This window comes from Paroedura picta, chromosome 3 (assembly GCF_049243985.1).
Source record: "Paroedura picta isolate Pp20150507F chromosome 3, Ppicta_v3.0, whole genome shotgun sequence".
Classification (NCBI taxonomy): domain Eukaryota; kingdom Metazoa; phylum Chordata; class Lepidosauria; order Squamata; family Gekkonidae; genus Paroedura; species Paroedura picta.
In genome coordinates, this window is record NC_135371.1 from 136,227,870 (window position 1) to 136,250,262 (window position 22,393).

Sequence of the window (22,393 nt, forward strand, 5' to 3'; positions counted from 1 at the left end):
AAGGGGGCCCAAGACAGGGAAGCGAAAGTCGTATCGGGGGCGGGGGCAGGGCGTGGGTCGCCCTGGGAAGGCAGCACCCCCGCCCCCGAGGATCCCGACTGCGCCGGCCGGAACGCCCCCCACCCCCCTTCCGCGGCCGGGCTGGCGGGGCCGCGAGCCCTCCGGGCGACCCGGGTGACTCTCGCGGCGGGGATTGGCTGGGGCTGGGCCTCCACGTGACGGGGCGGGAAGGCAGACGCGAGTGATGGACGGCGGGGAGCAGGACGGCGCGAGGAGCAGGGGGGCCAAGCGAGCCGAGCCGGACGGAGAGGAGGGGGGCGCCTGGCAAGATGACGGGGGTGGAGGGCGGCGGCCAGCGAGGGGGCCTTTTAGGCCCGGTCCGCGGTAAGGAGCGCTCGGGACGCGGAGCTGGGGGATGCCGCGGAGGTGTCCCCGGCTGGGAGATCTGGGGGGCGGTGGGAGGCCGGCCGGCCAGCAGGTATTTCAGGAGAGAGGGCTACGAGTCCTCTTTCGACCTCTCCCTCTCCCGTGAAGACTGGCCGTAGTAACTGCGGAGGGAAGCAGCGGCACTCTGCACATGCTTAGCCATTGCCGCCTTAGGAGCGGGCAGGTCCGTTGACGGGGGCCTGGCCGTGGAGAAGAGCTCGACGCAGCCTTCAGATAGACCCTGGACCATTGCTGGTGCCACACAGGGCTGGGCTGCCGCTTGTGGGAAATCGGGTTTCAGGGATGAACTCGCAGTCTTGGGTCTGAGGGTGGGCGGTGGTTGATTGGGAGATGAGCACAAAACTTTCTGTTAGCATCCAAAGCGGTTTTCTACTCTATGCATTTCACAATCGCCCCCTAGTATTGGGGCTAGGATTTGTGAACTAGGATGAAGCATATGAATAGATAGAGCAAGCAGGAGAAGGAGCGGAGTTGCTGGACAGCCTGTGTGTGTGTGTGTGTGTGAATGACAAAGATCAGTTCTTACAAGTGACCAGGGGGCAAGCCTAGCTATGCAGTCTGGGCCAAATGGAGGTAAACAGCCTGGTCACCGTATTCTCTGTACAGCATCCTTCTGCCCCTCTATGGCCTAGCCATGGCCTGGATTAGTAGGCTGGGCAATGCCACCCGTCACTTGCTTCCAATGACACATGGAGGTGGCAGGCAGGGAAAGAACACTCAGTGAGCAAGATGCTGCATTGATTCCAGCCCTGACTTGCCCTACAGCGTAGGGAGTAACTGACAAAGCTTTCCCATTTAAACTGACTCACTTGGCAAAATTAAGACTGGTCTCTGTCTGGGGGGTTAAAGCAGAATCATACACAGAGTTAACTCTAGTCAGAGCCTGTGGGTCTGGATACGTATGTGGGCTCAATATGTTTTATGTAACCTGCCTCGAGCCTCCGGGGGGAGGTGGGATATAAATAAGATGATGATGATGATGATAGTAATAATAATTGTTAGTTAATACAAGATACACTGTTTTATCTACATGATTATGTTTGATAGCTGGATTTACATGGATTTTTCAGTTTTTGTTGGCTTAGTGCATGGCCCATGTTCCCCTTGTAGTTTGTTTAGGCAGCCACCAATGAGACTACCTGGCTCTCAGTGCCCTGCCTGCCCAGGAGGGATTGTCCAGTCAAGCGCATCCACTTCTCACTCTGTCTCATGATGAGGGGAGAACGGCGACACCCTATTGCCACAGGGACTGCCACACTGTGCCATCTGCGGGGAGCCATCTGATTAGCTGGGCCCCACTCCAGAGAGAACAGGCCCAGTCACTGTTGAAATCGCTGTACTGCCTTAAGCCACAAAAGTCGCCAGATTGGTTGGAGCTTTACTTTGAGGCAAATGACATCACAAACCCTGTGAAGAAGCACAGCACACTGTTGAGTGCCTGTGGATGATCCAGCTTCACCCTTGCTAGAGACCTGGAGGCTCCAGTCAAGCCACAGAAGGCAGAGTATGATACCATCGCCAATAAGCTGCAACAGCACTTCGACCGGCAGCCTGATGAGGTAAACAAGGTGGGATCAACTGTCAGGATCAACGCAAAAGGGAGTGCGTCACCGATTTCATAGTGGCATTGCGCCTAGCCACCTGCTACTGCAAATTCGACAATATGGAAATAATGCTAAGAGATCAACTAGTCTGCAGTGAGTGCACCCAGTGTCACCTCATCTCACAGCACAAACTGACCATCCAACAAGCCCTTGATGAGGCTTTTGCTGCTGAGGTTGTAGTGGCTAACACCAAGGTGTTCTGCCTACTAAGAACCACTGTAATCACGCCCAAACCGGCACCTGTCCAATCATAAAATGTCGCGAGTGATGACAGTGCGTCAGACAAAGAGGAGGAGAAGCTCCATTCATCAGCTACAGGTTGTCGCACTCTGATCAAACAGCCAACTAGTCACTGCACCAGCTGCGACGGCCCACATAATTGAAGGACCTGCTGTTTCTGGGACATGCAGTGCTGGCTGTGTTGGCCACATTGCTAAGGCCTGCTGATCCAAGACTCAGGGCCAGAGCAGCGCTGGTGAGGATTGGCAACAATTCCAGAAAACCAGCGCCACACACAATTGTTCACTGCATCCCATGTTCCATGGCCAACACTGTGCACTGATGGCCCCCATCACTAAAGATCCAGTCCACCTGGGCTAACCAAAAGAAAATTGTGTCACCGTGCTGATTGAGGGTTTATCTTGCTGCATGGAAGTAGACATAGGCTCAGCCCTGTCCATAATATGGTGAAAGACTTTATGCAAGCTAGACCTCACCAAAACGCCTTGCTTACAACCACTGAAGTTGAGGCTGACCAACTTGCAGGGGAACTGAGTTCCCATTGTGGGTGTTGGCACATTCTGGGTTCAATATAAGAACTGAGCATCACCACCTTCGGGGTCCACCACTTGCAGCTATCTCCACTGGTCACTGCATGGAAATTGCAGCTGTTTTCGACAGCACGTTAGGGTGCTATACAGCAGTGGTCCCCAACCTTTTTATCACTGGGGACCACTCAACGCCGTGGACCACTCACCGGGGACCACTCAATGCTGAGGCCTGGTGGGGGGGTAGTTTACTCCTCTACTCTCAACCACTGCCCTAACACTCTCTGATCGCTATGGTAATGTTTAAACATCCCTTCAAAATAAGATACAGACACGCCACAACAATGAACATAAGGAACATTTTATTTTCACTCATGAAAATATTCACTATTTTAACTCATGACAATGACAAATCAATGGGAACCCTGAGCTTGTTTCTCTGCAACGAGATAGTCCCATCTGGGAGTGATGGGAGACAATGACACCCGAAGTGTGTTGTAAAGGGCTGGGGGGGATGAGGTAAAGGGCTGGCGGGGGGGAGGTGTCCTTTGGGGCCCACCTCCAATTAGTCGAAGGACCACATGTGGTCCGCAGCCCACAGGTTGGGGATCGCTACTATACAGGACCGCCCATCTCCTTCATCCTCAATCCAGCCATCAAGCCCATCCAACTGAAGGCTCAGTTTGTACCCTTTGGTCTCAGGCTGTGCATCAATGCAGAGATTGACCATCTCATTGCACAAGGTGTCTTTGAACCAGCTTCCCACACCAAATGGGAGACCCCCATTTAGCCCTTGAAAGCCAACAGCAGCATTCATATTTGTGCCTACTACAAATTCAATATTGACAAGGCCTTACAACAGTATGCATACCCAGATCTCATCATCAGCCATCTCTTGGCCTTCTACTGTGGCAACAAGGTTTTTGCCAAGCTCCGCTTTGCCCAGGCGTACCAACAATGGCCAATGACACTCAAATCATCATCATGCACCAAGCTGCCTCCTGGATCAAATGCCTCCAGTTTGGGGTCAGTGTCGCCTTCAGGATCTTTCAGAGCTTGATGGAGAACCTGCTTGGGTCTTCCAGAGCTCATACCCTATTTTGATAATGTTCTGCTCTGTGTGTGTGTGTATAGTGGTGGTGGTGGGGTTGCAGAAGGATTGTTCGGCTGATCAGTTCAGCCCATTTATTTCAAGGCAGCACAAACTGTCTGCGCACAATGGCCTGCTCTGGGGAAATCAGGATGTGATTCCCCACAAACTAAGGTTCTGTGTGTTGACTGCTCTCTACCTAGGGCACCCTGAGATCTTTCTCAAGGTGGCTGGGCATCAACACAGACATTGAAGCGTGGGTCAAATGCTGTGTTCCCTGTCAGGAAAACAATCCTGAAATGCCGCAAGCTCCCATCCAACAGTGGGAGTCAACCAGGATGCCCTGGTACCACTTGCATTTGGACTTTGCCACCTTTCCAGGGGTCAGTTAATTGTGGACTCATTTTAAAAGTGGCTCATGGTGGTTCTTGTCCTTCATCAAAGCCCTGAAGAAACTGTGACACATGGGCTGCTGGACGCACTTGTGTCAGACAATGAGGCCCAATTTGTTTCTGAGGAGTTCTGGGTGTTCACCTCAGGCCTGCTGATCCACCACATCACTTCAGCCCCTTTTTATCCCTCCACCAATAGGCAGGCCAAGCAGACGATGAGATCCACAAAGGATGCGCTGCAGCAGATCATTCAGGGGGACTGGCACTAAGACTTTGCTGAGTTCCTTTTCCATCAGCACATCACCTCCTTGTCTACCACTAGGAGAAGCCCAGCTGAACTGCTAATGGGTTTCCACCTGACATTGCTTCTGGAACAGCTCCACCCCAATCTAACCACCACTTGTCCCAGCCAGGAGCACCAGGAGACCCCACAGTCCGTTCCTGATGGAACCCCTCTCTATGTCTGGAACTATGCTGGTGAGCCTAGCTGGATACCAGCATGGATTCTCCACAGCATGGGGCCCGTTTCATATGTGGTGAAACTTCTGGTGGCAACACATGCCATCATGTGGACCAGATGCGGGGACTGGTTTCCCACCAATGGAGAAAACACACCACAGCCTGCTGGCTCATCAACCAGTACACTAGATAAGTGGCCCCCAACCTTTTTATCAACGGGGACCGCTCAACGCTTGACAATTTTACTGAGGCCCGTGGGGGGGGGGTAGTCTTTTGCCGAGGGATGTCGCCGCCGCCTGAGCCACTGCTTCATTTGCTTTCCCGCCAGCGCCCCTGATTTCCCATCGCCCACTGGGAGGGCGCTGCCAGCAGCAGCTGTGCAGTGCCATGCCGAGGGGGAGCCCCAGACATGGCGGCCACTGGAGAGCACCAAAGGTGAGCCGGCAGCAGACTGGCAGGGCAGCCCCCAAGGCAGCAGCCGGGAAGGAGGACGAGGAGGAGCTGCAGCCTGGTGATCCACGGACCGGGGGTTGGGGACCACTGCACTAGACGACTTCAACATGGACAGCCAGCTGCCATACAATAATGCTGAGCCAACAGCCATGGCAACCTTCTCCCTGTTGTAGCCGAGGCCTCAGATGCTGACACCCCCAGTTGCTATGACACCATCTTCAGCTGTGATACTGGCTGCTTCAACATGGACACCGGCCCTCTTGGCCTCAACACCAACACCCCAGACTTAACTCAGACATTCCGATAGAGTAAGAAATGCACCAAAGTACCTGGAGGACTTGGTTTGCAATTTCTTTAGTGCTTATCTTAGGGGGAGGAGGGTTATGTATGTGGGCTCAATAATACTAATCCTGAACATTTTATTTTATTTATTGTTTATTTTGGTATTTCTCCAAAATTGATCGCAGGGTGGCATACATAAGTTAAAATACAAATTACAATATATTAAGTAGAAATCTGAATAAAATTCTAAACATGTGACTAAAAACTAAACACTTGCTCCTGCTGTCGTGCTTTGCTTTAGACAAAGCATACTGGCATGCCAGATAACAGGTTGGAATGTGCATCAGAGATGCCTGTCTTGATGAGGGGGAGCCCATCCAGTGAGAGCCCCCCCCCCAGTGGAGGTAGGCAGGGGGACCAGATGAATAATTGAGGTGCCGCCTGGCAACCAATGCCTGGTGGAAGAGCGCTATTTTGTCGGCCCTCCAGAACTTTGAGAGCTCGGTGAGGGCCCTGCTTCTGCCAGCAGCTCATTCCACCAGGTTGAAGCCAGGGCCAAAAGGGCCCTGGCTCTGGTTGAGGCTAGGTGCATCTCTTTGGGGCCGGGAATCATCAGTAGGTTAGAATTTGTTGGCCTTAGACTCTTTGAGAGGTGTATATGGAGAAGTGGTTGATCCCTCCGGTACGCAGGTCCCAGACTGGATAAGGTCTTGAAAGGTTAAAACCAGCACCTTAAACCTGATCCAGAACTCAATTAGCAATCAGTGCAGCTGCTGGAGAACAGGTCAAATGTTCTCCATGGGGTCCTTTTGAGGACCCAGGCAACTGCATTTTGCACCAACTGAAACTTCTGGGTCAGGGATAAGGGAAGGTCTGCATTGAGTGAGTTACAGTAGTCCGGCCTGGAGATGACCGTCGCATGGATCATTGTGGCTAGGTGTTCTGGGGCCAGATATAGCGCCTGGTATGGAAAAACGCTTGGCAAGCGATTTTGGTGACCTGTGCCTTCATATTCAAGGAGGCATCCAGAATCACTCCCAAATTCTTGACCCTGCAAATGTGGAATCATAACTGAACCAGTCATAGACTAGCTCTAAGTACTCATGGACTAATTAGTAGGGATATAAATAAAATGATGATGATGATAATCTTTAACCTAGCGGAGTGGATTAAATAATTCGTTAAGGGCCCCGAGGGCAGGCCCTGTCCGTGATGAGGAAGGGTGCCGATAAGCCCCTTCCCCCAGACTGACTATCGGAGGACCCTCCGATTGTCAGTCCAGCAGCAAGGGACCAATTGCGAGCCGCGAAGCGCCTCCTGATCCGCCCCCCTTCCTGCTCGGCTGCCGCCATTACCTGCCTCGGATCCGAGAGGGCAGGTCGCCGTGGCCTCGCCTTCAGCGCCACCACAGGCCCAGGTAGGCCGGCCCCAGAGACTCCCGAGCCCCGCTAGCGCCTGCTGCATACAGAGTGCAGCGGGCTTATTTACTAGTAATAATAATAATCCTGAACACAATGTAAATGAGGAATCGTAAGTGAACCGATCACAAATTTGGATTCTAAGGACTCGTGGGCCATTCAGCAGCCTGCATTAAAGACCAGTCAGGTTCTTTGGTGGGCTAGCCAAACTGTATATAAGTTCTGTTGTGTTCTGTCCTCGATGTTTCTGTCCTCGATGGTTGGAGTTGGAGTTAATAAAGAGCTGACTGTTTTCGAAGAACTGTGTCTGTCAAACCCGCAGACTTAATAAGTTCACACTGGAATAATTCTGTGAATCATGCCGCTATCATTACCTCCATCTCACTGTCTCTCGGGTGCCACACTCCTTTAATCAGCAAGCTTAAATTATTACTCCTTTACTTCCTCCCTATTACTACTCCTTTGCTTCCTCCATGTTAGGACATGCATAGTGCCTAAGGCAGCTTTCACACTGTCATGGATGCTTTGCTGTGCCTTGGCTTCTTTACAGGACACTGTCTGGTGTTTTCTCTTGACTCCTGTGATGTTTCCCAAGTTTTAAAGAAAAGATGAGTCAAAGTGCCTTTAGATGCTGTTTGCAACGGGAAGATTTTCCTTATTTAAGTCCCCACTATTTCTCCTGTCTCCCACCATAATGCTTAAAAAAAAAAAGAATTGACAGATTGCAAAAATGCAGTGACTTTATAATGATCTACTGCAACAATGTGCCAGTTAGTTTAAGTCTCCATCTCTTTCCCTTGTGGTGTTATATGGGGGAAAGCATGTACTGCATATTTTCTCTTATAGTTTTACAACAAAAATCACTAGAGCAGTGGTTCTCAACCTGGGGGTCGGAACCCTTTGGGGGTCAAATGACCCTTTCATGGGGGTTGTGGCAGGGCGAGCAGCTTGGCCTGGGGGGGCCACTGCCACTGTTGCCACACCTCCTGCAGGTGCCCGCACTCAGTCGCCAGTCGCTCCAGCAATGCCTCCAGCACAGCGCAGTCTCCCACCAGGTACTCTAGGTAGCAGCGCACCTCGGCGGGACAAGAGACAGAACTGAACTGAGAAACCCTGGGGAAAAAACTATATACAATCATGAACAATGGATCTTCACACCATTGGTCAGTTTCGGTTTAATTTCTGTGAAAGAACACTTGCATAATTGTATGGTTGGGGGTCACCACAACGTGAGGAACTGTATTAAAGAGTTGTAGCAGTAGGAAGGTTGAGAATCACTGGACTAGAGGCTTCCAGTTTAAAAAAGAAAGCTGAGAAATGGTCCATTGTTGAAGAAGTTTATGCCATTACATTCATGCAATAGAGGCATGTTACTTACCAGTTGTTTTAAAAGGCCCTTCAGTAGAAGGCGGGAACCTGTAGGGGCTGAGTCAAGAAAAATTGTGGGGAAAACTGGTGTGGGGATACTGCGTTGCCACAGCAAATGCCTCTGCATTCACAGTGGCAAGGAGAGCCACTCAGAGAATCATCTCCATGTGGAAGCAGTCTTGGTGAATACTGGAAACTGATTTCTAGTGAACTACCATCACGGGTGTTCTGTCCAACTCCTGGAAGCTGGCAGGGAAAATTACTGGCACAGGAAGATTTAGCATTCATTAAACATTTCTCCTTAGGGGTTCAGGGAAAAGACAGTCAGGGAATGGAGTGTGAGCCCAGCAGGACAATTCTGTAGCATCTGCCATTCTGATGCATTCTTTTTCTGAATGACTCTTGTTTTCAGCTTGCAGCTTGATATGGAGAGCCAAAGAACTTCCGTCCTCCATCAGGTGGTCAGTTTGGCCCCTGCTCCTCTCCCTGGTATGGTTTGCTACAGGAGGGTGCATCCCCATATCCCTTGGAGCTGCTGTTATCATCAACCTACAATGTTAACCTCCTGTTTCCATCTCCCCAGCCAGGCAATATGACAGACAAACCAGCGAGCCAATCAGCTTCTACCTTGCAGGCTTGGAGGAGCTGCTGTCTTGGAACCCCAGCACTGACGATGCTTTCAACGTATCTATTGAGCCCCTAGCTAAACGGCAACCTCCGCTTGACAGCAACAGGCCCCGCACGCTGGTGTGCCATGATATGAAGGGTGGCTACCTGGAAGACAGGTTGGGACTTGTTGGAGTCTGGAATAGAGGCTGAAAAGGGGAAAGTTCCAAAGGTGGAAACCATTGCTGGCAGTTGCCAGATCTGCAGTGCTAGTCTTGGCGGGACATTTGAGTGAGCCGTGTGCCCCTTGGGTGAATCCCTACAGTTCTGAAAGGAGCCCGAGTGTTTTATATACGTTAATAACTCCCTGTCCCATGCCCTGGCCCTGTTAAGTATGTCTATGTTATTTTATTGAGACTGGTGCATGGAGAAGGAGAAGGGAACTGCGCAAACAGCTGCTTCAGGGATGGAAGTGAGCTAGGAACTGGTTCACACTTCTACTGTGTGCCATTGTGTTGGGAGCCCCTGTAACTTCACACCATCCCAATTCCCCTGTCCTCCTGCAGAACCAGAGCAGCCTGTGGAGGATGTACACACCTGTGCTTGTTGTGAGTCCATGGTAGAAGGAGCCTGCTTCTGCAAATCTTTTATTTGCATTTGTTCTGAGGCACTGAACTAAAAGACTGAAAAATTGGTTTATGGCTGCTCCTTTTACAGGGAAAAAAGAGAAGTAAATTTAATTTCTGTAAGTGACCGGGAAACGCCAGGTGTTATTACAGAGTCTCTTAAGAGAGAATGGCTCTGTGCCAATTGAACTTCAGGGGATGTTAACATCAGCTTTGTTGAGCACTGGGATTATAACCCACTCCTGCTCCATTGAAGCTGTACTTTGCTGTATGCAGTGCTGGTCCTTGCTAATTACTTGTTCCTAGTAAAGAGATGAAGGCAGATCAGTCTCTGAAGTCCAAACCTAAGACAGACAGACCAGATGGTGTTTCAAATAATAAATCACTTGTAATCCATTTTCTTCCTATTTATTTTTATTGAAAAGTATTTTTATATAGGGGCCAATCCAAAATGGTATTTAGATAGCTTTTGTCATTTTCAAGGACCTGGCCTTTCCTCAGTGGCTTTAAAAAAACAAACAAACTCTTATCCTGATATTCTTTGACAAATTGTCATTTTTGGTATTGTATTCACATTCAAAAATCTAAATCAATGTGGTATTTAGTATAATTTGGCCACTGGCTCCTAAAGGTACCGGGGATCCTGATCAATGTCGGAGCGATCGCTTTAGATTTAGCAATTGCAGCAAAAGTTATCTAGATACCATTTTGGCCTGACCCCAATATAGAAGTACTTTTCAATAAAAATTCTTTCTTTCTTTCTTTCTTTCTTTCTTTCTTTCTTTCTTTCTTTCTTTCTTTCTTTCTTTCTTTCTTTCTTTCTTTCTTTCTTTCTTTCTTTCTTTCTTTCTTTCTTTCTTTCTTTCTTTCTTTCTTTCTTTCTCCACCCTCCCCAAAGGCTCATGGTGGTTTACATCAAACAGGAACAATACAAATAATGTCATCTGTTCAGTCTGTCTTTGGGTTTGGAATTACTTATTCCTGACAAAGTCTCTCTCTTTTCACTGGGACAGGTTCATCCAGGGGTCAGAGGTCTGCGACCCTTTTGTGTTCTACCACTGGTGCTACATCGACATTTTTGTCTACTTCAGCCATCACACAGTTACCATCCCTCCAGTGGTCTGGACCAATGCTGCTCATCGCAACGGTGTCCTTATGCTGGGTGAGTTTTGGGAAGATTGGAGCATTCTGGATTATGGGATGTCAACTTTGGTTTAAAGGAGTACTCAGAGGTCCTGCATTAAGTTTTTATGGCCACCATTCTCCATTGTCCTCCTTTCTTGGTTCAGGTCTGATGCATGGCAATTAAAAAACAAACCTTAAAATGCAATCACCGGGTTAATGTGGACAGCAAAATGCTGTTGAGATTTCTCAGGAATACTGTCCCTTTCAAATTTGCTGCTTTGTTTTACAGCCACTTTTTCTCTGCTCAATTAGTCACTTTCCTGTTTTTCACAGTAGATGCAGTTTTTCTGAATTTCCTTAATTAGCAGATCTTCTTCCTGATAGCGGAGGGGGTATTATTTCTTGTCTGTATGCAGCAATGGCACATGCTTATTTATCCTTTGATTTTGTAATTATCATTGCACTGTTATACAATTACCACACTTAAAAAAAAAACTTTGGCTGCAAAAAGTAAATAAGTAATTAAAACTCACGCCTGCCTTCCTTGAACAAATACCAATAATTACAGATCTATTGAGGAATGCCACTGCTACTCTGGGTAAACAGAAATTAATATATTAAGTAGAATTATCTGTAAAACAAACAAGCGATATTGAAAACAGCAGTCATAAGGAGAAGTGGAAATTATTGCTGAATACAGTTCCAGGTAAATATTTCCTTGGGGATGAGCATTGCAGTACTGGGAAACAGTGCTAGATAAAATGCCATACTGAGCCACATTTTAAATTCTGTTATCAGTAAATGCAGAAGAGGAATAAGTAAGACAAAGTTGTTGTTTCTGCATTTCTCCAAACGGATCCAAATTTGATGCACTGGTGACAAAGAGTTTTCCTTTTTGGAAAGACAGGGATGCATTTTCATCCAAATAGTTGCATTATTCCAAAATATTCTGAATTGTTTTGTGAGTTCCTGTTAATTTGGTATTGCATTCTCATCCTGAGATATGCTGCAAGTTCCTGCAAGCAGCTTTTCTGCCAGTTCTTCACCTCTTTATTGCACTCCTTAGTGGGAGAGGAATCAGAAATGACCTCTGGCATTTCTTGTCTTTTGGTGACTCCCTGTTGTCTCCTGAGGGTTCTTCAGAGCCAGGGCTTCCATGTTTGCTTTTCTCCTGCAGCAAAGAGGTTCTGGATAAGGCAGGAGATAAGAGATTCATGTTCTCTCTGCCTCTCTGTCTCCCCATGCCCCCAGGGACATTCATCACAGAGTGGACCGACGGCGCAAAGATCTGTGAGTCGTTTCTGGGAGGCGAGGAGGCATACCATTCTGTGGCTGACCAGCTGGCTGCAATTACACAGTTCTATCGTTTTGATGGCTGGCTGGTCAACATTGAGAATTCTTTGAGTGTGAGCGATATTCCTCCCTCCCCCTTGCATCCCTTCCCAGGTCTCTTGTTGCTCCCTCCATGCACAGACAAGGGGCCCCTTGGACTCGGTTGAAGCTCAAGATCACCTTACTTCCTTGCTGTGTTTGTAGATGCATGAGCCCAGTTATCTGTTCCTTCTGAAGTTCCTTGAGAAATCTGGTAGGGCTGAAAGGAATATGACTATGAGCACACTCAATTGCCTGATGCAGCTTTATTACCCCTTCTTACAGTGATTAAGAGGCAGGAGAAGGCTGAGTTTGTCTGTGCGTCTCAGTGTAGATTGATGATACTGATCTGCATTATAGCTATTAGTATACAACAGGGGTGGCCAAACTGTGGCTCTCCTATAGCAGAGGCTCATGGGAATTGTAGTCCATGGATATCTGGAGAGCCACAGTTTGGCCACCATTGGTATAAATGAAGGAGTATTAGATTTTCCAGGTTAATTTGAAATATAAAAGGTGTAATGTTGTGTAGGCATCCTAGAGGACCACTGTATACCATGGCAAAGAAAGTCTCTGAAGTATAGGAAGTTGGATAGTATTTTTGTGGGAAATTCCAGTTACTATAGAGAATATCATAAAAGTTTAGGCATATTGGATAATTAGGGGAGGAGGCTGGAAGTAACAGCAGTTTAGAAATCGTGTCCACCTACCTCCTCTTCCTGCCACAAGTGATACAATCTTCCTGACAGTTCAGCACTTCCTCTATTTCACAACAACCAGCCTGCCTTGTCTCCAGCTTCTACAAAGACACCATTAATCTGTTCTGAACTGTAGTCCTGGAACTTTTTCATCTTCTGCTCTGGCTGAAGTTATATGGCATGGAACATTGATGGTGATGTCAACACATGCTTATTCAGAGCCCGACCAAAGTGCTAGTCCAATGTACTAAGAGGAGCATAGATCAATGGGGAAGAATTTCAAGAAGGGGAAGAGGGTGGTAAAGACCAATCCAAAGGAAAAGACTGAAAGGAAGGAGAATGCTGAGTTGGAGGCATACCAGCTTGCTGAATTTTGTTTGTCATACTAACTTTGCCATATACAAGTGATTTTGTTACTGCTTCTCTTGAGCCATGTGGGACATAGAGGTATGTCCAAACTTCCTTAAAATCCTCCTGCAGAATGAGCTCACTGACTCTCTTGCCTCCAGTTTATAAGTTACTTAGCAGTTAATTGAGGCCTGATTGAGAGATCTATCTGACACCTCCACCACTGCCTGTGTTTCAGGTGTGCTGTCTGACTTCTTTAGTTTTTCAAGCCCTGCATCTACATTCAATTGAAGTAACTCATTCATCACCTTCCCGCCCCCAAAGGAAAATTTAAAACCAGTTTGCAAAGAAACTGCTCCAGACAGTGTGTGTATGTAGGATAGTGGAAGCACTGGCCTAACTAACACAGATTTTCTGAGCTCTATCTCAGTGAGGAATTTTATTTTTTGTGAACAAAATGTGGTAAGTCTGTATGCACTGGAAAGTAGGTTTGCACATCGATGTGCAGCATTTCCATTGTCATTGAGTGAGCTCTTGATAGAACTTCAAGAACATATGCAGGATAAATCACAATGTGCATGGGGCACTGTGGGATGGCTGGATCTTCTAAAGGACCCTTCTGGCAGGGTGCTCATGCAGTTATTTTGTGGCAGGTGACGGCTGCAAAGAACATGCCCCACTTCTTGCGATATCTGACAGACCGAGTGCATCAAGCTGTGCCAGGAGGAAAGGTGCTGTGGTATGACAGTGTCCTGAAGAGTGGAGAGCTCATGTGGCAGAATGAACTCAACAATAACAACCAGTGAGTGATGTGAGCCTTCTGGCAACCCCTCAAATCCAGAGATAGCACACCTTGCTCAGAAAGGCAGAGAATCCCAAATGAAGGGTTTTTACTGCCTCTCTGTTGTATCTTCCTGTTACATTTTGGACAAGAGCCCCGCATTGCTTAGGATGCACCAGTGTGAGAAGCAGAGTGGGTTTGGACTAGAGGTGCTACCTGTTTGCATGGGCACACTGGTTCTGTTTGAAAATCCCAGTTTCTGACATGGGTTTTCCTTGTTGAGGACATAATTGTGGATGTTAGTTAGTTAGTTAGTTAGTTAGTTAGTTAGTTAGTTTTATTACGGTCATAGATCAGCACAAGATGATACAAAAACATCCATTAAAACCAGGAATTAATTGTGGATGTCCTCCTGCTCCCTGGCTTTACAAATGAAACATGGTGAACAATTACGGTTAAACTGATGCTTGGTTTTGTGTTAATGGCATGAAAATGCCCAGAAACAATAGAAATGAGATGCTCTGCAAGAAAGTTGGGTGAAGCCAAAAGGTTCTTGAAGCCAACATACAAACGCAGAAGAGCATACCTCAGTCTGACAGGGCAGGCTTGGAGCATGTCCCAACCTAAAAAATCTCATAGGATTGTTGTGCAGATGGGACTAACCATATATTTTGTCCCAAGCTCCTTTGGGAGAGTGGGGAGGAGCCAGTATGGTGTAATGGTTGGGATCTGGGAAGCCCAGTTTCAAAACCCCATTGTGTCTCCAAGTTCCCAGGTGACCATAATCATACACACTCAGCTTGTTGTGAATGAAGGCGGGCAGAATGATGTCATGAACTACTTTAGTTCCCCATTGGAGAGAAAAGCAGGCTATACAAATCTAAACTATAACAACTGTTGTCCCAGCTGTTGTGTTGCAGTGTTGGGTGCCACAATAGGTTGTTAACAGCAATGCAAAATGCCACCTAGACTGGAAGGATGAGAGACTCAAACTCCAGTTTGTTTAGATTTTACAATGTTTGTTTTTGTTGTGTTTCTCCATGGGCAGACCTTGATCTTAATTTTGGTGTTTAAAAAAAATTCTTCCCAATTTTTATTTTAAAAAACAATGTTTTCTTCCAAAACTAGTATTTTCCCAGATTTGCAGAATCCAACATTGTAACCATGACTGGTCCATTGTGTGGATTTTTAAAATCTGCACAAAATGTCAACTACTAGGTGCTAATGATTAAAGTTAATAAGAATATGCTGCTTAGTTGACCCCATCCACAGGATGTTTGAGGAGCAGAGGTGGTTCTCCATTGCATAGCAATCCCGGTATCCCTTGGTAGTCTCCCATCCAAGTAATGACTGTGGCAATTTCTGTGTGGCTCCTAATCTCTGACAAATTCGGCCTAAGAGGGGCTATTTGGGCTGCTAGATACAAAGGTTACCCAGCAGAAACACTGGAATTGCCCTGGAAAGGGCACGTACCTTTTTCACCCCAGTGCTCAGGATGGGAAACTGGCTGTGCATATCATAGAGGGTGCACTGATCCTTCTCAGCCATGAAGGTCTGCAGAGATTGATTTAAGGAATTCTTACCCTTAATCCATCTCAGAAACACAGAGACTCAAAATATCTGCAAGACTTAAGGCCTCATGGCATCCATCCTTTGATTGTGCCTTTGCAGGGTTTACTTTGACGCTTGTGATGGCTTCTTTACTAACTACAACTGGAAGGAAGAGCAACTGCTGCAGACGAGAGAGATGGCAGGCGAGCGTCAGTGTGACATCTATGTGGGGGTGGATGTGTTCGGCCGTGGTGATGTTGTGGGTAGTGGCTTTGAGACTAACAAGGTGAGTGGGCATTGTGACCACTGGGACCTTTCCTCTGCATAAGTGGGCATGGTTGTACTAGGACACAGGGCTAAACGGGGTTCAGTATTATGGCAGTATTTCTGTACAGAGGAAGTTGTCATCCCTGTAATGCAGTCAGTGTCCTCCTTGAACTCACCAGAGCGCTGGGAGAACATCTGCAAGGCAATATTCACTTTGTTTTCCTTGTGTCTCTTCAGTCTCTGCGCCTGATTCGTCATCATGGCCTTTCTGTGGCCATCTTTGCACCTGGCTGGGTGTATGAGCATTTGGGCTCAACAGACTTCCTGCACAATGAGAACAAGTGAGAACCATGGGAAGCAAGTGGGGGGGGGGGGGTTCCCCAGCCAGTCTTCTGGGGAATGGAGTTGAGCTCTGGGGTAGGCTCTGTGTGATTGGCTCCCTCTAACCCCTGGGTCTGATCAGGCCCTGCAGCCAGGTGTGAAGACATGCCGGGGTGCCAAGTCTACCCCTTCTCTGCCAAACCTCCTGGCATTAGGCAGTCTTTGGTGCTGCAGGAGAAAGATTGCTTGGTAAGAGCCTCTTTTCTGTTTGCAGATTCTGGGGCCTGCTATCTGAATGGCTGCCCACTCATAGTGTTGGCTCCCTTCCCTTTGGCACTACCTTCAGTCTAGGCATGGGTAAGAAGCACTTCAACAAGGGCCAGGTAAGCACACTGGATAAGAGGGAGCCCTTCTGAGGGAAGGTAACTGGGCCTTGTCATGCCTTGAGTCCTTAGGTGTCAGTTGATGGCTTTGGCTGTTGGTCAGTGTGGGGTTGGACTCCATTTTGGGGAGCCCAGATTTGAATCATCACTAGTTGGGGAACCTGGGGCTAGTAACCCACTTCCAGCCCAAGCTACCTCATAGGATTGTTGTGAGGAGGAAATGGAGGAAGGGGAAACGTTGAAAGCCACTTTGCATTTTCACAGAAGACAGAAGGGGAGTATAAATGAAGTGAATAAATAGCTCCCTAGTCAGTTACTATGCTGGGAATAACAGTCACTTGGTGGGCTCCAAGAGGTTCCATTCTAGGGCATTGCCCTTCTGAGCTATTTTTCTTCCTGTGGAAAGTGACTGGCTGCACTGGTCTTCTTGAATCTCAAATCCCATTTAAACAACAAAAAACAAGGATCCTTTAGGCATTGGGGCCCAAAGGAAGAAGAGCACATGTCCTCAGCTTCCCACTTATTTACTTGCCAGTTTAGCCTGTGGACTTTCTTCCTTCTGGTCTTTTCTGCTTCAGACTAGCTATCTCTCTGGCTAAGACTGCAAAAGAACATAAATAGAGTCCTTCTAGATCATAATAGTAGCCCATCTGGCCCAGCATCCTGCCTCTCAGAATGGCCAACCAGTTACTATGGAGGGCCAATAGCAGGGCATAGAGGCTGAGGCCTTCCGCTAATGTTGCCTCCTGGCACTGTGATTCAGATGTTCGCTGCCTCTGGATGTGGAGGTTCCCTTTAGTCACTTTCAATCTCTCTCTTAATAATCCCCAGTTAGCCTCCTTTAGTACTGCAGCACATTCAGTTGACATTTTCATTGCGTTATCCACTGCAACCTCAAGATCTCTTTCCTTTTAGACTCAGCAAGTTCACATTTCATTAGCATATTCTTAATATTTGGATTCTTTGTTCTAGTGTGGATCACCTTACCTACACTGAACTTAATTTCCATACTGTTGCCCATTCACCCATTGCGTAGAGATCCTCCTGGAGCTCTTCACAGCCAACTTTTTCATCATCCTGAGAAATTGTATGTCATCTACTGACTTGGCCATGCTGCCAGACTGTGATGATGTTATCTGTTCAGTCGTGTCCGACCCTCGGCGATTCTATAGGAAAGTTTTTGCCATACGTTTCTGTTAATGACTGCTTTTTTTAGTTGGTTCATGGTCATCCCTGCATCGGCTTTGATCATGTCAATCCAGTGGATCCTTTGGTTACCACGTTTCCTTTTGCTGATGACCATGCCAAGCATTAATGATTTTTCTATCGAGTTTGATCGCATGTTGTATCCAAAGTAAGTGAGCTTTAACCGTAATATCTTGCTTACTAATGACATAGTTGGTTTGCTCCTCTCTAAAACTATCTTGTTGGTAACTTTGGTTGTCCATGGTATTCGCAGCATTCGTCTCCAACACTATTTATGAACAAATTAAATAGCACTAACCACAGTACCAATCCTTGTGGGGCCCCACTGTTTACTTCTTTCCATGGAGAGAACTGTCTATTTATTCCTGCTCTCTACTTCCACTTGCTTAGTCAATTTTTAATCCATAAAAGGATCAATAGTCTTATCCCATGACTGCTAAGTTTACTCAGGAGTGTTTGGAGAGGTACACTGTCAAAACCTTAAAAGTCCAACTATATAATGTTTACTGTGTCATTTTATGTACAGGTTTGTTGACTTTCTCAAAGAACTCGAGAAGGCTGGTTAGGCAGAAGCCATTCAGATTTTCTTTGGACATTTTGTTCCTCTGTATACCTAATAACTAGACTATCTATTAATTTGTTTGGAACATGCATTAGGCTAATTGGCCTGTAATTTCCTGGCTCCCCTCTGGACTCCTTTTCAGAAATCGGTGTCTTTTGGAACAGTGGATGACTTTAGTGGCAAGTTAACAGATACAAATTAGTAGATCAATAATTTCACATTTGAGTTCTAGAATCACAGAATCATAGAGTTGGTAGGGGCCATACAGGCCATCTAGTCCAATCCTCTGATCAGTGCAGGATCAGCCTAAAGCATCCAGGATAAGTATCTGTCCAGCCACATTCTTCAATTACAGTCTTTCTAAAAGAATCAAAACATTTTTGAAGAATCACTGAAATGAAAGGACTTTGAGTGTTCAACTTGTGGTGGTCTATAAATCAAATCAATCAATAAATAACATGTTTAATTTCTAAATATAAGTCTTGGTTGCACAAATGTGAATCTTTTGAGTTATAAACAATACAGAAATGGCTTTGTAAAATTACAGTGTGATAGTGTACACTGGATTCCAGATACTCTGGTTTCCTTTTTTGATATGCTGCTTGAAGACTGCCAGCGAGGGGGAGTGTTTAGCATTTGTTGTGTTTAGCATTTCTTGCTAGCCTTAGCTCATACTGAGCTTTAGCTTTTCTCATATTCTCCCTACAAGCGTTGGTTATTTGTTTATATTAATCCTTGGTTGTAAGGCCCTCCTTCCATTTCCTAAGTGAGTCTTTTTTATTACTCCAATCTTTTGAAAGCTGTTCATGGAGCCACCCTCTTTTTTTAAGGCTCCTTAAGGGAATTGTTTGTGATTGGGCCTTCAATATTTCACTTTTAAGAAACTCCCATTCCTCTTGAACTCCCATCTCCTTAATTTTTGCTTTCCTGAAGTATAGCCTATATGTCTGACTATGTAGTTTTTCTCTTCCCCGTGATTGTAAATTTCAAAGTCACGTGATCACTACTACCAAATGTGCCCACTACTTACACCTCATCAACCAGTTCCTCCCCTATTGGTGAGAATCAAATCTAAAATTGCAGACCCCCTACTATTCATTTTTAGCAGAGTTGGTCTTCCAACAGATATCTGGGTAATTGAAATCACCTATGATCACTCTCTCCTGCCTTTTTGAGAAATTTGTAATCTGGTCTAGGAGCATCACATTCAAGTCCTCTGCCTGGCCTGCTGGTTTATATCAGACCCCACAATAATACTGCTATTATTTCTTACCCCTTTTATTTTTACCCAAAGACTCTCAACTGAATTCCATGCTCAGATACATGTACTTCCTCACAAGTATACACATCCTTAACATATACTGATACTCTTCCCCCCTCCTTTATTTGTCTGTCCCTTTAAAATAAGTTGTACCCCACAATACCAATTGTGAGTGTTACCCCACCAAGTTTCTGTAATGCCTATTAGGCTATAGTTCCCTTCCTCTATTAGGACTTCTAGTTCTTCCTGCTTGTTTCCCATACCCTGTATATTAGTGTAGAGACATTGTAATCCTTCATTTGTGTGTCCCAGGGATTTAGTTTTTGAATTTACCTGTAAGTTAATGGCTCCCTGCTTATGTGCCATTCCAAGTATATCTGCTGTATTCCCATCTACAGTTATTGTCATCAAACTAGGTTTTGAATTTGTATCTTGTTCCCCCACTGGATTTAGTTTAAAGCCCACCACACCAGATCTGCAAGGCTCTTTGCAAACACATTTTTTCCTACTCTTGTGAGGTACAAACCATATCCCAAGGAAAGAGCCTCATCATGATAGTGTAAGCCATGGTTCAAAAATACAAACCTTTCACAACACCATCAATGACGTAGCCAGTCATTTACTTGCATTGTTTTTCTTTCCCTTCTCTGCTTAAGCTCCGGCAAAAGCACCACCTGTGCTCCCAGGTCCTTCCCCTTTCCCCCCCAGAGCCACATAGTCTCTTTTGACATGTTCCACGCTGCACCAGGCAGTATCGTTGAATGAATACATGTAGAACTTAGCTGGAAAGCTACTTAGCTGCTGCCATGCCAAGTCCTACTACACTTAAATGTGATAGAGATGGCAGTCTAGTGCAATCTCTGGGGCCAGCTGGCAACCTCATGGATCAAATTCCCCCCATTTTATCCTCGTAGCAGCCCTATGCAGTAGGTAAAGGAGACAGAGAGTAAGTGACCAAAGGTCATCCTGGTAACTTAATGTCTGAGTAGGGATATAAACCCAGGTTTCCCCAGTTCTAATTCAGCACTGGTTCTGGTGACAAAGGCTTGCTGTAAGTCACATCTCATTGTGATATGATTTTTAAGGGCACATAACAAGGTGTCCTCAATTGTGAGACTCCTTCCATGAACAGATCTATTGAATCTGAACATCTGGAAACAGATGAAAACAGATGTTCCCACAAGCCTTTCAGCAGATGTAGGAATGGTGTACTTTGTTTCATTGGTATTGTACTATCCATTTCCCCACCACATATTCTATGGTAAATTATGGTGATTTTTATTGTAAGCTAATTAATGCCTGAAGTGGGTGTGAGAATCCTGATTTCAATTAAGACTCCTTATTTCAATTAAAACTAATACTATTAAACCTCCAGTATTTTCTCAGTTGAGTTTCTTTATGAAGCTCTTTTGTTGAACAATAGTGACTTTTAGATCTGCAGCAAAAGAATTAAACTTAATTACTTGTGCTGTTCTTCATGAATATAACAATGGGATGACCTTTTGGAATGTCCACTGTCTCAGCAGGAAGGGTCTGTAAGTATTTGCTGATTAGAAGGAAAACTTTGAACTATTCAGCAGGAAGAAATACACTGACTAATTAGCTAGAACGAAATGCATACGAGACTGACCTTTGAAGAACAAGGGACCTGATGTTTCCAGATGGTAAATGGATAGTTGGAGGAAGCAGGCAAATGCTAACTTCACTGAAGTGCTCTCAAGAAAGGGGTGTGTGCGTGTTTGAGATGGGGCGGGAGTACAAGAATGATCCCTTGTAAGTCATTGTACTTTATCGATGCACCTTGTTTCACTGTGTAGCTGATGCCATCTAAATAATCATAAGGAAACTGATACCAAGGGGCAAAAGGAAAAATTAGTTCTACAGCGGACTAAAATCTGTCTATCAATTTTTAAATACAGAGATATTCTTCCTCTCTCATTGTCAACCCACCAAATTAAAAAACACTTGAGCCTGTTACTAGGCCTAAATACTAATCAGATTGACTTAATCTGCTATGAAACTTTAAATATCTCTCAATTTTCACAAAGAGTAATTTTAAGCTTTAGGGGGACCAAACTCCCTTTTTTACTACAAAATTGGCAGAGCTATCTTCAGTCCAAGGGAATAATTCCTACAAGGGTATATTTAAACCTGAAATCAAAGCTCCCTTCAGGAAATAATAGCTAACATTAGGAAAGAAAGGCCTAACCTTGAATAGAAACTTTTAAAAATACTCTTGGATTCAGGAAATAGGGCATCTTCTACACCTAACAGTTCTTTAGAGGATAATGTGTTGTCCTTCTTCCTTTTGCTTTCACCTGAACTTCAAAACAACAAAATAACTCAACTGAACCGTTTAAGTAACAAACTGTCAAGGTTATTAAAATTCAGATGGAGCAAGACCATCCACTAATTGAGTTAACTGACTTATCTGATGCACACAGTAGTATGGAGGTGAGTGCAACTAACAAAATTCAAGTGCATCCCCATTCCTATATGCTGGCCCAGAGTAAACTACACTCTGCCAAAAACAGATGCATAGCTCTAGATCCCTATCTACATATTATTGAAATACTGACAACGGAGAATAAACCTGGAATCAACTTTGCTCACCCAATTGCTTTGGTAACAGGTCTAAATTAACTACTATCAAAACCCCCAACCTCAACCCCCCAGATATTGCCATGGAATATTGTGGGATGGCATAATAAGAGGGGAGATACTGACTTTTGTTAGTTCCTCCAAAACTATGATATAATTTTCTTTGAGGAAACTTGGGCTCTTGGTAAAGGCCATTTACAAGTATATTGCAATTTTTGCACTCTGGCCGTGATGTCACGAGTAAGAGGTAGAAACTGAATGGGCCTTTCCATCTGAGGGGAAATGAATCTTAAAGAAATTATATCATATATAAGGGATGCCCCCCTCCCCATATGCTCAAGTACTCTTAATCCATGCCAACCCAAGTATTATTCTAGTTTATATTCCCCCAAATTTGGACACTATT

The 22,393-nt window shown here is 45.7% G+C and overlaps 1 protein-coding gene across 2 annotated transcripts in view; it reads left to right on the forward strand.

The window, feature by feature from the left end:
• Positions 1 to 240: 240 nt before the first annotated feature.
• ENGASE (endo-beta-N-acetylglucosaminidase) overlaps positions 241 to 22,393 on the forward strand; it is a 36,473-nt gene continuing 14,320 nt past the window's right edge. For both annotated transcript variants that reach the window (XM_077328132.1, XM_077328133.1), the window contains exons 1-9: positions 241 to 384; positions 8,693 to 8,769; positions 8,864 to 9,065; positions 10,526 to 10,674; positions 11,889 to 12,043; positions 13,708 to 13,856; positions 15,507 to 15,672; positions 15,891 to 15,994; positions 16,249 to 16,357. In XM_077328132.1, coding sequence (XP_077184247.1) covers positions 245 to 384; positions 8,693 to 8,769; positions 8,864 to 9,065; positions 10,526 to 10,674; positions 11,889 to 12,043; positions 13,708 to 13,856; positions 15,507 to 15,672; positions 15,891 to 15,994; positions 16,249 to 16,357 — 1,251 coding nt within the window. In that variant the 5' untranslated portion in view covers positions 241 to 244. The remainder of the gene's footprint in view (positions 385 to 8,692; positions 8,770 to 8,863; positions 9,066 to 10,525; positions 10,675 to 11,888; positions 12,044 to 13,707; positions 13,857 to 15,506; positions 15,673 to 15,890; positions 15,995 to 16,248; positions 16,358 to 22,393) is intronic.